The 16,929-nt window shown below is 45.0% G+C and overlaps 1 protein-coding gene across 1 annotated transcript in view; it reads right to left on the minus strand.

Moving 5' to 3' along the window:
• The window catches only part of znf385c (zinc finger protein 385C), a gene marked incomplete at both ends in the record, with an annotated part of 128,950 nt that extends 114,285 nt beyond the window's left edge, over positions 1–14,665 (minus strand). Inside the window, 2 exons of the mRNA XM_080723288.1 lie at positions 13,407–13,736; positions 14,572–14,665. Of these exons, the coding sequence (XP_080579414.1) occupies positions 13,407–13,736; positions 14,572–14,665 (424 nt within the window). The remainder of the gene's footprint in view (positions 1–13,406; positions 13,737–14,571) is intronic.
• Between the last annotated feature and the right edge of the window lie 2,264 nt (positions 14,666–16,929).

Genomic DNA, 16,929 nt, shown 5'->3' on the forward strand with positions numbered 1-16,929 from the left:
AGATCTGCTGTTTTCACTTTTGTGCGACGGCCTTGTATGATGAAGCAGGGCTTTGCTTTGCGAAAAAAATTACAAATTTGAAACTTGGAGATACAAGGTTTCTGCCCGACAGTGACGATTTACCAAAATGGAACAAAGGCTGACATTTTATTTTATTTTATTTCCTAATGGCCGGCCAGGAATGAACCGGCCGTTCGGGAGTTGTCCCGCTTTTTCCAATGGCCAGCACGTCCCTGACGCGCACACGCACACACACACACACACACACACACACACACACACACACACACACACACACACACACACACAGTGACACAAGCGCTGTGGAATATGAAAATGATAACCCTTTGTGCAGCCCCAATCCTGACTGCCGAAACAACTCGGTGAACCCCGACAGCCCGGTTCAGGCGGTACACAGTGTCCCATCATGCATTGCTTCCGTTGGCTGGGCACTAGACGTTAAGGATGGGAGGTATGTGTGAACTTGGGATTTTGGAAGCAGAGCAAACTTTCAGCTCCATCTATCATGTGTCCACTGCTGGACAGCCCTGTACGGCTCGCTGAATGACAGTGTTTATCTATGTCTGCTCTCTCCCGCGCTCTGTAGCCCAATTTAAACTATATATTAAGATGCTGTTGCTTTGGTGAAAATGACAGAACTACAGTATCTGTCGTTGTTAGTTTGACTGTTTCAAAACCTTTTATATTTGGCAAGCAGCACCATTAATGTAATAACCTTATCTGTGTCTATCACTCGCTCTCTATAAAACACAAGCACACGCACACGCACTCGCACGCACACACGCGTGCACGCACACACTCTCTGTGATCTTTCCTCTCTTCCCATCCTGTTGCCTCTATCTTCCTCACTCCTCTCCCTCATCCCTTTTATCATCTGCTCTCTCCTATGTCTCACCTTCTTTCTCTCTCTCTCTCTCTCTCTCTCTCTCTCTCTTTCTGTATCTCTACCTATCTCCTTCTACAGCTGGTAATAAGTCACTCCAGTGTCATTTGGTCCTTCTAAGGGTCTGTAATGATGGGGTCTCAAAGGATGGGCAACATAATGCAAGGGGAGAGGAGAGAGGGGGGGGGGCTATAGGTGGAGGTGTGTGTGTGTGTGTGTGTGTGTGTGTGCGCGCGCGCGTGCGTGCGTGCGTGCGTGCGTGTGTGTGTGTGTGTGTGTGTGTGTGTGTGTGTGTGTGTGTGTGTGTGTGTGTGTGTGTGTGTGTGTGTGTGTGTGCGTGTGTGCGGCGTGCGAGCACGCGTGGGTTAAAGGGACTCTGCCCTGCTCGTCGTAAAATTCAGAGGTATCTTTGCAGATGGAGCGCTAGCATAAAGAAAGTAAAAATCACAGCACTGATGACAGAGAGATGGAGTGACAGGGAGACAGACAGAAGCAGACAGACAGAGAGACAGACAGACAGACAGACAGACAGAAGCAGAGAGGGAGACAGAGAGTAGGGGAGGAGGGTCTGAGTAATTGTATTGACAGTGCAGTGTGGAAACTGAATGATATTTTGAGACATTTAACAAACTGGCAAACAGTTCCTGTCATTTAACAGATGTGTCTGTCTGTCTGTCTGTCTGTCTGTCTGTCTGTCTGTCTGTCTGTCTGTCTGTCTGTCTGTCTGTCTGTCTAACGAAAGTGACACTGCTGCTATGGGCCTGTGGTTCTGACAGGCATAAGAGCTGATAGTGACTTTAGTTTGGCTATAGGTAAACACAGATGCAGGCTGCTGTGATGCTCTCCCTAAAGTGGTTCTCAACCTTTTCAGGCCGCAACCCCCAAAATAATCATATTTGAACTGGGGACCCCCAACCCTGCGCAAGCACTTGGAATTGTAGGAGTTGGCATCACATTTAGTTTGACTCGATCAAACTAAATGTGAAAATAGCAGATCTACATGCTCACAACGCCTCACGTTGCGAGGCGTTGTGAGCATGTAGATCTGCTATTTTGACAATCTCTGCTTCTAATATTTGACAATTTGACCTATGTTTGACCAGAGGTACTAAAAAGGTCTTTAAAGTCCTTAAATTGTCACTTTAGAAATGTGCAGATACCCTGTATACACTTATACTGTATGTTGGTCTGTTTACTGTTGAGTGAGAAAACAATGTTAACATTTAGCTAAACATCTGGGGACCCCCAAAATAATTTCCACAGGTTGAGAACCACTGCCCTAAAGGACTGCTCCTCATGTTTATGGCTCCACTGGGCCGTGTGTGCCGACCCGGAACGCTGGCTGACCTTTTCCCAGAGAATGACCCAACCACACACACACACACACACACACACACACACACACACACACACACACACACACACACACACACACACACACACACACACACACACACACACACACACACCCCGAGGCAAAGCACAGCGGGCAGAGTTAGAAGAGGTGCAAAGATGGACAGAGGCCAAATAATCATCATGCACAGCCAAATCATACTGGATCAGTTTTGACTAGGGATGGAGCTCCAAACACTGAATACATTTTGCCCTTTGACTTGAATGGGAAAAATTCAAATGGTAAGAGTTTAAAAGTGTGACTCGCGTCACGGCAACCACACTTGCAAATTAATTCTGTCCTTGTCCCTTTTATGCCCATATATGGAGATTGTATGCCCATATAGGAGATTGTGACTTCGCCCTACTAATTTAGATATCGTTGCTGTCAGGCAGAAACCTTGTACGGTAGCTCCATATTTAAATGTTTTATGTTTTTTTTATAATAATGAAAAAGGAACCATTTTGGACACGATTTCCACTCGTGCTACTGAAGTGTTTGAACACGTGACAGATCGCTTATATACTGTAGACATTGTCATGATGAATCTGTTATATTCATTCATAAGTTATCATTGGATATACCTTAATTTCATATTCATCACGATGTGTGTAGCCTGCAGCAAATGACGGGCACATTATTGGATATAACTTTAATTGAGGTGGCAACATAAACGTTTTCAGTGATTGTATTGACTGTGTTCTGAGCTCAGTAAAGTACATTTACAATGCCATATATAATAGTATAGACTAACTGACCTGTACCAGTAAGACTCCCTAATCGGGAGATAAGCGACCGTTGGTCGCTTATCTCCACAAATAGGCCAAAAGTTTGTTTTACCAATTATTACACTCTATGTGAACATTTACATCAACAAATCCCAAGTACTATGCAGAACGACCCATTTCAAGTTTTTAATGTACAACAATATTTAGAAAATAGGTCTACAAGCTGACAGTCCTCGTCCCTTATATTCCCATAGGTTATATGGAGATCTCAGTGTTTGTCAGTCCTTGTTCATTTATGCCCATATATGGACATCTCTATATCTACTGTAACAGTCCTTGTCCCTTTATGCCCATATATGGAGATCTCTTAACTGTAAGTCCTTGTCCCTTTTATGCCCATATATGGATATTCCTGATGTCATCAGTATATGAACATATATGGGCTTTCTGATATGCCCATATATGGAGATCTCTTAACTGTAAGCCCTTGTCCCTTTTATGCCCATATATGGATATCCCTGATGTCATCCGTATATGCCCATATATGGGCTTTCTAATATGCCCATATATGGAGATCTCTGTATCTCCATATATGGGTATAAAAGGATACTTCAGGTCTGACATCAGGTTTGTTTATATTGGGTTGCTAGGTTTGACATCACAAACTCTATGGGCCATCTGACCTAGAAATCTATATTTGGGCATAGATGACTCATCGTGACCTCATCACACGTAGACCGCACGTGTGACGTGCGGTCGACCGCACGTGTGACCGACGGACGGCCGGTGGAGGTTTTCATACTAAACTGCGACCTTACGGTCGCAATAATAGTATGCTGATATTTTTTTCAAGTGTGTGTGTGTGTGTGTGTGTGTGTGTGTGTGTGTGTGTGTGTGTGTGTGTGTGTGTGCGTGTGTGTGTGTGTGTGTCTGTGTGTGTGTGTGTGTGTGTACACTTGTCTTTTCAAGTAAATGAGTTTGGTGCACTGTAGTGTGGGGCATTGGTTTTCAAAGCAGACCCCCAGGGGTTCTTCATATAATATTGTTCAGCGGCTGCTTCACCATAAATGTTATTCTTTTATGTTTAGCAAAAGCAAAAATGAATTAATTCATGGGTTTATTCATTATAGACATGATGTATCTATTTCTTATGAACTATGAACTAAGAATGGTTACCTACTTGCGACTGTAGGTCACTAATTAGTATGAAAACTTGCAGCTCATGTCCGTCCATCTGTCTGTCTGTCTGTCTGTATTGTATGTACAGTATAATGAGCTGTTTGAGAGGATGTTCTGCCTTTATTGATAGTATACAGTGGAGAGAGACAGGAAACAGGAAGAAAGAGACAGGGAGTGACACGCAGCAAAGGTCGTCAGGATCGGGATTCAAACCCACAACGCGCTGTCAGGCTGCATTAGAACCTATACCGGTATGTGCGCCTGGACCGCTAGGCCAATGGTTCTCAACGTGTGGGTCGGGACCCCCAGGGGGGGTCCCTGAATTATTTTGAGGGGTCCCCAGATGATTAACTTAATTTGCAACATCGTTAGAGGACAATTTAAGGACTTTTTAATACCTCTAAATGAGAAATTAAACCAAATTGTCAAATATTAGAGGCAGAAATTGTGAAAATAGCCAAACTACATGCTAACAACGTTCACAATGCCTCGCGTTGTGTTGTGAGCATGTAGATCTGCTATTTTCACAATAGAATCGTGTTATACAAAATGTAATGCCTCAACTCTTAGTGCTCATCAGGGTGGGGGGTCCCCAGTTCAAATATGATTATTTGGGGGGTCACGGCCTGAAAAGGTTGAGAACCACTGCGCTAGGCCAGCGGGTGCCCCACCAGGATGATTGTTGATTGGGAGCAGTCTAAACATGGATGAAGTGAGATCAATTCTTCATTTCCAGGAGCCGGGAGCAGCGGTGCAGAACTCGTGCTGAGGTCCACGGTGGTGAGTGGTTGTTTGAGCGTTTGAGAAACAAAGGTTAGCAAGCTGAAGCTTGTGAGCCGTGTGTATGTGTGTGAAATACAAAGCACAATGACAGGCCGTCGTGGTGAGGTATAAATAACTCACTGGTTGGCAACTTGGCATGAGTGGAGGACATATGCAGACATCCCAAGTTGGCGATCACCATTTCCGGGAGGTCCCCTGTGCATGTGCGTGCAGTGCGAGTGTTCCCGCTCCCGAAAAAATATCGTTTTTTTCTCGGATTTTACTAATTTTTCTATGGTTAAAAATGGTTAAAAAGTGTTAAAAACGGTTCTGCATGGCGGCGGAACCATTTAGGCTTAATATAATCGGGTTAATTTTTAGAATGATGTCTTTCTTACCTATTTGGGAGAAAGTTATGTCACTCTCACAGTGAGACACAGGCTGCCGTGCGTCGCACAGGCTGATGCAGCTTGTCCAGTTGTATGTCCAGCGAAAAAGAACCGACAGCTGTAATGTACTGTTATTTTATTCATATTAAGCGCTTGAGTCTCGACTCTCGAGAAGAGAACCCAGTCTCCATCTGAGACCAGTGGTTGGTCACTTTTAGACGCCCACATCTCCCACAGCGAATTACAATCATGTATTTGCCAGATTGACAGTTCGACGACGAATTAGAACCGGATTAGAACACATCGCGGGTTGCAGATCTGTTTTTTTGGACCGGGAGGAGACGCTGATTTCCGGGAGACTCCCGCAACATCCGGGAGACTTGGGATGTCTGCATATGGGAGGAACTATTATCAGACTTGATTGATATCAGGTAAGCTATAGTGAGGAGTTGTTATCCGTTGGTATCGTGTTCTCTCTTAAACATACAGTACAGTACCAAAGTACTATGGATGGAGAAACCAAGTCTGGCGAACTTCGATTGATTTCCTATCTGTATGACGTATAGGAGACCAGAAGCGCACAACGTGCACAGCATTTGAGCTCGCCAAATGATGTGGGAAGATATGGGGAAGTATTAGCGGGAAGAGGTAACCACATAGTTCCTCGTTTCATGCTAGTGGCGAGGCGTGGGATTGTCTATCTCAATATCATATCAAAGATCTTTGACACGTACCGGTAGTTCCAACCACGTAGAGATTAGAGGACAGTGCATGTGAGATCACATAGTGCTCAGGGTGCCCCCCACGACTGGAACACAGCAACACAACACTATGACCTGAAACACACACACACGCGCACGCGTGCAAAAAAGCATGTCCAAAGGCATGGGTAGAAAGAGAAGTCATTTCATTCTACAGAGGGAGAAAAATGAAATGGTGGAAAATGGCAAGGCGGCACAAAAATAAAACGCAGATGTGCAGATGCATTCATGCGGAAAATCCTTCCCTTTAATCCAATTCCTCACGCTTTATTAAAACAGAGCCAGGGAGATAGAGAGAGACAGGCACCATGACGAAGAGGCTCGCATTTACTGTACGCACGCACGCACGCACGCGCACACACACACACACACACACACACACACACACACACACACACACACACACACACACACACACACACACACACACACACACACACACACACACACACACACACACACACACTGCCAAAACAAACACAAAACACAAATCAAAGGAAAATGTGAGAAAATAGAGGGACCTATAAAAGAACAAATGCAAATTCTCTCTCACTCTCCCGCTCTATTTCATTCCCTATCTGTGTGTGTGTGTGTGTGTGTGTGTGTGTGTGTGTGTGTGTGTGTGTGTGTGTGTGTGTGTGTGTGTGTGTGTGTGTGAGTGTGTCACACACACACACACACACACACACACACACACACACACACACACACACACACACACACACACACACACACACACACACACACACACACACACACACACACACACACACACACACACACACACACACACCGCATCTCATCTCACACCGCGCCTCCTCCTCACAATGGCGAGGCAGATAAAGTAAATCAACGACAACATAAGCCAGCATCACCCAGTGGTACTCAGCTCACATTGATATCCCTGTCCCTCCTCCGTCCCTCTGTCACATCCACATCAACCCTACAGCACCCTGAGAAAAGAGCAGACCTACAGTAGTCTACAAGCTCTGCTATTTTCAAGATATTTGGTGTGTAGAGTTTCTCAATCAGCCATTGCATAATTAGAAAAAAATATTATCTGTACATACATACATATACATACAAAAAGAAAAGTATATATATATATATATATATATATATATATATATAGTTAAATAGCTTGTAGCTCGGTTATTATTGGTATTGGTGTTGGTATTAGTGGCATGCAACTGGAAATAAATACAAAAGGAGAAAAGAAATGACTGTATGGTGTGTATGGTATGCTTTCTTATACTAAATATGCAGTATACTGTACATATTGTGGTGGCCAGTTGGGGTGGGGTGGTCCTTACTCCTTAGCATTCAAATATGCTAGTGGTGGGACCAGTGCTCTGCCATGGAGGACTCCAGTCTACTAAGTATAAAGGGTTTAAGTGTCTATCAGGCCAGGCTGCTATTCCTCTCCTCTGCTCTCCTCTCTCACCCTCCACATCCCCTCAACCACCCTTCAACTGCGATAGAGCCCCCCCCCCCCCCCCCCGTGTCTCTCACTCTCCCTGCACAAAACCTCCAACATCATCCACCCTGAATAGAAGGATGATGTATCACGCAATGAATTTTAGGCGTAAGTCAGTGTGTAGAACTTTGTCTTTGTGCATTACTTGAGAGTGTGTACGGGGCACGCGTCATGTGTATATTATGAGACATGTATGTGTGTGTGTGGCTCTGTCTGAATGCATGCACGTTTATGTGTACGTGCGTGCATGTGAGGATGTTCATAGCATGGCATGGTGACATGGCGGGACCGGCCTGTCCGTCAGGGGTGTGGTATGTTTTAATGGGCTGTCTCCATATTTCTCTGGGTGTGGGGCATGCATGTCCTTGGCCGGGCTGATAGTGATCCTAATTAAAAGGGATTAGGGCCTGTCTCCCTCCGAGGAGACCACGGCCTGTTGCCTGTTGTTGACGGCTCAGGGCCGTGTATGCAGCGAACCACCAATCCCCACCCGACCCCCAGACTCCCCCCCTACGCCACTGGGCCTGCAGACAGCAGCTCTGGGGAGAGGGGGCAGAAAGAGGACTCGCTCAGTGCCCACAAGTGCCAGCAGCACTCACATGGATTCTGTGCAAAACCATTCAAGCACATATTATGCATAACATCCCCCCCTCCTCACCAGCAGGCACGTGCACACATAGAAAGGGGGCTTGAGCCCCTGCCCTTTTATCCATCTGTAAAAAGCTGCGACGCGTTGTGAGCTTGGAGGTCTGCTATTTTCTATTTGCTATTTTAGATATTTTCACAAGACCCTTTTGGAAATTTCAGCCCCTGCCTCTCTAACATTCTCTGCACGTCCCTGCCCCACACACAAACACACACGCATGCATGCATGCACGCTCGCGAACGCACGCACGCACGCACGCACACACGCACGCACACACACGGTCTCATGCATGGAGACTCTGACATTAATAGAAGCTGTGCAAGGGGATGCCCCTAAACACAGCAAAAATAGGCACAAATATTCATAGTATTCTCTTGATGTGTTTCTTTCCATACGATATGGAACAGTGCCAGCTTAGTGGCCATGCTTGTCATTTAATTACAATCACCATGCGATTTGCTTGCTATCACCTGTTGTTTGTATCATGTATCATGAATACTACGAAAACTGCGCACGGGTAGATGGATAGATATTCTTACAATGACATGTTATAACATGGCATCTGAAAGGGGGGGTTGCAATTAAATGTAGACACACTAACAACAACACAGACACTTTGAAGCTCCGTGTGATGACATAATGACATGAAACGTGTGGGCGGGAGACAACTATAGTACATGGCAAACGCACACGAACGCTCTCACCTCGGGGAGGCACGTGAAAAACCGAGAGAACGAGACGGAGAGAGCAGAGAGGACAGAAAATGAAAGGGAGAAACTGAAAGGAGGAATAATGAGACAGAGAGATAGAGACAGAGACAGGTGATACTAGACTGCCATCTGGACTCTCCATTCTCAAACATAGACTTGGCCTTGGGCAGTGGTGGAAAAAAGTACTCACATTCTTTCCCTAAGTAAAAGTATCAATACTGTAATGTAGGCCTAGATGTACTGTACTCTGTTACAAGTAAAAGTCCGGAATTCAAAATGTACTTGAGTAAAAGTATGAAAGCATTGGCATCAAAAAGTACTTAAAGTAGCAAAAGTAAAAGTCGCATCAGATCGGCTATTTTCAAATAGCCTATAAAATAGGGCTAAAGTGGTTTATGTATGTTTCATAATATTATAATTTATATCTACAAAGTAACTAGTAACTAAACTTTTCAGATAGATTTAGTGGAGGAAAAGTACAATATTTGGATCCAAGTAGCGGATTAGAAGTAAAAGTATTGGATATTGGAGATAACTATGGCGAAAAATGTTCGACTTACACTAAATTATCGACAATTTAGTCAAAAAATAAAAACTAGACTCAAATATTAGGGGGGGGGGGGGCTAGTGGAGAAAGGATCCAGTAGAACTAAAAAACAAGTCATGTTATGCTTGGTTGCGCTCGGGTGTTGCACAATAGCAGATCTACAAGCTCGCAACGTGTCACAGCGCAATGCGCTGTGAGCTTGTACAGTAGTACGGCCATTTTGTCAAAAAATAAAGGGTCAAATCAGATCGGGCATTAATTATTAGGCCCGCTGACAAAATCATCTGTAGATTTAGCAGAGTAAAATCTTATGAGATTTAGTCGGCTAAAACTAGACTAAATCTAACATTTCAGAAGACTAAAATGTGACTAAAATTTAAATTTACCGAAAAGACCATGACTAAAACTAAATCAAAATGTTCTGTCAAAATCAACACTGCTGGATCCTCCCTCTGGCAGCATGTTTAACCATCGTAGCAGAGACTGAAAAACCATAACAGTGTATGACATCCACCATCAATGAAAACCCATAACAGTGTTTGTCACCCACCATCAATGGAGAGCTAATAGCAGCACACGGCCGGTGCCAGAGACTGGCGAAGGACAGGAAGAGGGGAGCGAGAGAGAAGAAGAGAGCAGAGAAGAAAAGGTGTACCAGCTGTCAGCTCACACACGCAGGGAGGCAAGGTAACGCACATCCACACGGCAATTCACTGGGAGAAATGCACACAAGCTTGCAAGCCATGCACGCACCGGTACACCCACAAGCGCACGCACAAGTGCGCGCATGCACACACACAGACACAAACACTGCCTCTTCCAAAACATATATTTGCATATTCATATCACAAATCACCCACTCAGTAGCATTCAAGGAATCTATAAATATCTGATTCTGCACCAGATATGAAAAAAAAATGTAATTTTATAGAGAAACTGAATAAAATGCAGACGTGCTCAAACACACACACACACACACACACACACACACACACACACACACACACACACACACACACACACACACACACACACACACACACACACACACACACACACAGGGGAGAGGAGGGAGTATAGCGCTGGAGGAGCTGGGGACAGAGCAGAGGACTGAGTGCCTGGGGGAAGTCAACAGAAGGTGAGCAGAGATAAGGCTGTGTGATTGTGCCTGCATGTCGCACACTGTTCAGCAGATTACTGCTGCTGCAGCACCACAGTAGTATGGAGCAGAGCAGACGCAAAGCAAAACGCTGCTGCTGCACAGCGCAATGCAACGCTGTGTTATGCTGTGCAATACACTTTGTGCATAGACAAAACACACAAATACACACACACACACACACACACACACACACACACACACACACACACACACACACACACACACACACACACACACACACACACACACACACACACACACACACACACACACACACACACACACACACACACACACACACACAGTCTGGTAGGTCATGTTCTAGTACTGTATTTAATAATGTCCTTTGCTGCAGAGTCCCTGCCTTCTGGACTGTGCTGCCTGCAGTACATCTGGGTGGCTGTGTGTGTGTGTGTGTGTGTGTGTGTGTGTGTGTGTGTGTGTGTGTGTGTGTGTGTGTGTGTGTGTGTGTGTGTGTGTGTGCTTGCGTGCGGCAAAGACATTGTGTGTCCAGGCCTCCTACTCTTGACAGCCCTTGCTCCTCAAAACAAACAGGAGAACCGGGGGTGCGCACATGCTTGCACGCACGCACACACACACAAACAAACACGCACGCACGCACGCACGCACGCACATCATTTCATAATTTCATCACTACATGTTCTCATTTTATTGTCTGACATGTATAACCACCATTAAGTAACATATTACCGTACAATATGCTCTTTAAAATGTAACGTCCAAACATTAAAGTAGTAATTACCTGAAGTGCATAATTAATGCCACAACATGCATTGGGGCTTTTTCATGCCACGTTCACACAGAACAACACGCACGCACGCACCCCACGCACATCAACCACAATCACAGCCTCATGATTGCGTACGTTTTGTGTTTCCTGCGGTGCAGATGTGCGGAATGTGATTGGATGATTAAGGACAGAGGTTGTCCCGCTGAACCAGAGGGGAAACAACATGCCATCACCATGATCCTTCCTGCCCACAGTCAGCCAATGAGGACCAGTGATGCTGCTGCCCTAGCCAGCGTTACCAGGGAGCATGACCCGTTGCTATGTAATTAAGTTCTATTTGTACCATGGCCTGCACCTGAAGTGGGCCACGCTATTCTTTCACACAGAACGAGCGAGTTTTGTGCATGTTTGAGGGAGAAATTGTGTGTGTGTGTGTGCTTGTGCGAGTGTGTGCGAGTGTTCGTGTGTGTGCGAGTGTGCGCGTGCGTGTGTGTGTGTGCACATGTCGTGTGTCCGTGTGTGTGTTTGTACGTGGGTTGAAAAAGAAAGCGCGAGGCTGAGCACATGAAAATCAAACTCTATGAGTGACTAACTCTCAGAGAACTGTGCCCTGAAAAACACCGCCTAGGAAGAGAAAAATGTCCCCAACTTTGCAACAGACAGTCACAACAATCTCTCTAGACAGCAGGAACACAGCCATTAAACACCAGCAGTACTTCATTAGCCACTCAATTACTGACTTCACTCAAGTCCCTATATGCTTGTGTGTGTGTGTGTGTGTGTGTGTGTGTGTGTGTGTGTGTGTGTGTGTGTGTGTGTGTGTGTGTGTGTGTGTGTGTGTGCGCGCGCGCGTGCGTGTGTGTGTGTGTGCGTGCGTGCGTGTGTGTGTGCGTGTGCGTGCGTGCCTGCACAATCACACCCCCAGGGTCTGTCTGGACATATTCTGGCAAATGGAATCCAATTTGTTTTATCTCCTACTGAAAACAAAGCAGGGGGAGATGGAATTGAACTGGGAAGGCTGTGATGAAAGTGTGCAGCGTGCGCCTGTCCGCCGTCTCATGTATGTTTCTGCACTCGATAACCAGGCCATCAATATGCTACAGTAGATAGAGCAGAGCACATGTCTGCACCCAGTACCCAACTAATAATGTTATCTGTATTCAAACTTTCAAAGCAAACTTTACAATAAGGTCTTTTGGGGGAAAACCTTTCACTAGTTCTAGTCCAATCAACAGCATCGGTTGGGGGTTGGTTTCTTTTCTTTTTTTATCAGTGCACTTTCACTTCATTAGATTTTTTAAAATAAATTACCATTCACTTCACCCTCTTAAGTCTTGCTACAAATAGAGAGTAATATCTTATACCTTTCTACCAATCAAAGATTTAGTGACACAGTAAAGTCCTCAGTGTTCATGTATCCACATGTGTAACTGTGAGATAGTGTACAAAGGTTTGTGTACATTTGTTCACACTCAGGGGCTTTGATTGTCTTAAGTACCAGCTCTTATGCCTTAACTAACTTAAAGGCCTGTCCATACTGTATCCGACCACCAAACCTTTTGTCTGAGAGTTCCGACTTTCTGACGTGCAGCTTTCCGAACTCTATTTCGTGGTAATGCTTTTCAGAAGATGCGAGTGACGTCGTTTTGGTGGTCGGAGACAGTATGGACAGGCCTTTAAGTAAAGGCATAAGAGCTGGTACTTTAGTCAATCAAAATAGAGCCCTCAGTGTTAAATGAACGCTGAGGGTTTTACTACGCTGGGCAGGAACAGCTTCTGAAAGTGTCTAAGTGGAAGCACAGGAAGAACCGCCCAAGTAAGTTACAGATTGGTTTGATTGGGGTAAGTACAGTACATACAACTGAAGTCCTGCCCTATAGACACTTTCTGGCATAATTCTTTATCAGGCTTTCTCATCTCTTTGGATGAGAAAGGGCTGGGAACGTGGTTAGGATTTGACATAATAAGGGACTGGTCATTCAGTCCAATGGGCCTACCTGTGCTACTGGGGATCTTGCCATTGCTGATCTGTTTCAGTCTCTTCTGGTGGGACTTTCCGTTGTAGTGGATCTGGGCCTGGGCAGCTGAGTTGAGCTGGATGTTACAGACATCGCACACCGTGTAGCTCCGCTGCTTCCGCTCCCTCTTAGGCCTGTGGAGGGCAGAAGGCAGGGCACCCCCTGCTGGCTGCTCGGCAAGCACCGCTGCCTCGTCCTGAGGGTCGGAGTAAGGCTCCACCTCCATCTGTGCCCCCACACTGGCTCCAAACCCCCTCCGGTCCGTGTCGGAGTTGGTCAGAGCCGAGGAACTAAACGGACGCTTCAGACCTATAAGACAAAAGAAAGACGGTTGGAGAGTCAGAATGACGGGGGAGAGAGAGAGGTAGGTGGACAGAATATAAACCAACAGGACACACTGGAAGGAAATATAGAACAAATGTAAAGAGACAAGAGAGTTGCAGACATAGAGTTATATACTCTACCAGTAAGACGCCCTATGGATGAGAAGTGCCCTCGCCATAAAGGGACATATTTTCCCTAATATGAAGATGACTGACATCTGACATTATAGATGTTTGACATCATAGACCACATGAAACTGACACAATATGTCCATATGGGCATTCCCAGATATGGGCTATGTCCATACATGGGCATTCCCAGATATAGGATTAATATTGATGACTTCAGGGATCTCCATAGTACATACCGTATATGGGCATAAAAGGGATTGTATTAGTGTGGTTGCCCTAACAGGGCATTATCTGTGAATGCCCATATATGGACTTAATATTGACATTTTCGGGCTGGATTGGGCGTAAAATGTATGCTTGGTAAGGCAAGACGCTGCCTCTGGCCGGCCCAGTTAGGGCCCAGTTAGGGCCCAGTTAGGGCCAGGCCTTAATTTTCTGAGGTGGTCGAGTCATCATTGTGATGTCAGAAAAGGTCAGCTATATCCTTCTGCTGAGCAAAAGAGCAGGAGGTGTGACAGACAGACAGACAGACAGACAGACAGACAGACGGACATGAGCTGCAAGTTTTCATACTAAATAGCGACCTACGGTCGCAATAATATAGGACTCTAGCTGCAGGTATACGGTACGTTTGCAGCTCAGATCTCAGTTCTGTTCACAGAGCCCTGGTGTCGTGCCAAGGCATTTACCCTCATCAAACCTCATCCACAGAGCGAGGATCAGAGGATGTCTGAAGTTCAATGCCTTGTCAGTGGCAGTGGCCCTGATGTTAGCATATGCCATAGCCTACAGTGTATCACAGAGATAGGCCGTGTGCTCTGCCTGCTGAGGGGAACAAAGGAACCATCACAGTCTCCGTGCCTGGCCTAGCGTGGCCTGCTCACAATGCGCCCTGTTAAAACCTGATCGCTCCGTGGAGTACACGCGGGCAAAAAATACCCCTGATTCACGAGGCTTTGTGGAGGAGCGTGTGGAATTTGATCCCGTTCCTGTCTGATGTAAGTCTGCCGGCCTGTCAGCACCTCCACACACACACTGCCCTCTTACGCTCACTTGTATAGAGACGTTGCACCAAGAGCATTTCTGGACACACTTCTACATGAACATAATGTACAGTACGGTACAGTGCTTCTGTAGTAGTGGTGGTTGTGGGGGACATTAAAGAACCACTTGGGGGAGACAGAGAGCTGCAATGCATGTCTCTGAAGACCAGTCCAGTGCCATCAGACAATGACATTCTGCCTGCTTGCTGTGTATCCCTGCAAAACAATGCTTTGTGTGGCTTTCAGTACCGCCAAGAAATGTATCCATAATAAAAAATAAATATAGAACATGAAAGGCAACTATAGGAAGGCGGATGGAAATGTAATGTAATAAATGAAAATGCATGTACTGTACGTAGGAGGCATACATTATGTAGCCTACTGTACATTAGCAGCAAAGAACTACATTAAATATAAACGTGCATGAATGGTAAGAAAGCGCATAGATTGTACAACAGCTATTAGTTTGTAATACCAGATGATACTTTCTGAAGTCAAAACAAAACCACCAGCTTAGAAGACTCTTGAGACAAATAGAATCTTGCGACGAATTGGCGCATTAAAAGGAGACTTTGACCCATACTGCCCATACAATTGGGAAGGTCGCCCGAACCAGACGGATTAAGTCAACTTCAACACGTTTTTAAACAAAATGATGTACTTTTGGTACCCAGATTAATAGGAGATACTGCAGCACATTGCTTGAATTACACAATGAAATTATTATATTATAACTGTGTTGAATATTTGATTATATGTGAATATTATGTGAACATTTTTTTAATCGCCCCAAGGAAATGCAGGTTCTACTCCAGCATATCTAAAAAAGATTTACTTCAATACAATTATCCCTGGCCGAGTGATAAGACCATAATATTGGTATTCATGGTCTCCTTCTTGGCACTAAGCAGAGTGGGTGGGATTGGGTGGTAAGTCCCTGTGACATACAGTACCAGCATCATGTCCAAGGGGTGGACTGGACAGTACTCACTCTAAGGAAACAGGAGATAGGCTGCTGACCTATTATAGGCCACATGGTTCAGGATCCCTTGGTACCCAAGGATACTTATTCACTATTAGTAGGCAAGGGTTGAAAAAGTACTCACATTTTTCAAGTGAGTAGAAGTATCAATAAAATATAGAAATGCTCTGTTACAAGTAAAAGTCTGGAATTAAAATGTGCTTAATGTAAAGTGTAATATGTCATTTTATTTATTTGGGTATTGTGTGTTATGTTGGGTTTTTTGGGGTCTTAATGTCTGTGTTTTTTTGGGTGTGAAATCTAATAAAACGTTAAGTAAAAAAATGAAAGTACAAAAGTATTGGCATCAAAATGCACTGAAAGTATCAAAAGTAAAAGTTCGAAATGTTTGAAAATAGCAGATCTACAAGCTCACAACACATTGCGATGCGACACGTTTAATAAAAAAACATATTAAACCATTACAAATTAATTTACTTTAAGTAAAACAATCTGAACTTCCTCCAACAAACCCCTTCAGGACTGTTTGATTGTTTCATCTGTAAATGCCTAATTGTTAAATCGTAAACTGTAAATGGCCAGTCCCTCTATAACAGTGGTTCTATAAGTGGGGTCCCCAGCAGAACGTATAGGTTCCGAACGGAACCATGTTTATTTAATACCGGAGGACAAGGTCCCCCTATGGGATATCAGCGCCATCTGGCGGTGCAACAGAGTAAAAACTCATATCCTCCCGTACGAGAAATGTCATTTGTCGGAAGGGCTGTCAATCACAAAACGAGGGCACCGCCCCCGAGTGTATATAAGCCCTGTGGGCTATCATGACTTCCTCTAAAGCCGCACCTCTGCCCGCAACTAGCGAACCGAGGGGCTTAATTCGGGGGACCTTGTCCTCCGGTATTAAATAAACATGGTTCCGTTCGGAACCTATACGTTTATTATCATACCTCCAGACAAGGTCCCCCTATGGGACTCATACACTCCCCGAGAAGCCATGAACCGACAAGACTGTCGTGTACACC

Source organism: Nannobrachium achirus, assembly GCF_963921795.1.
Source record: "Nannobrachium achirus genome assembly, chromosome: 4".
Taxonomy (NCBI): Eukaryota; Metazoa; Chordata; class Actinopteri; order Myctophiformes; family Myctophidae; genus Nannobrachium; species Nannobrachium achirus.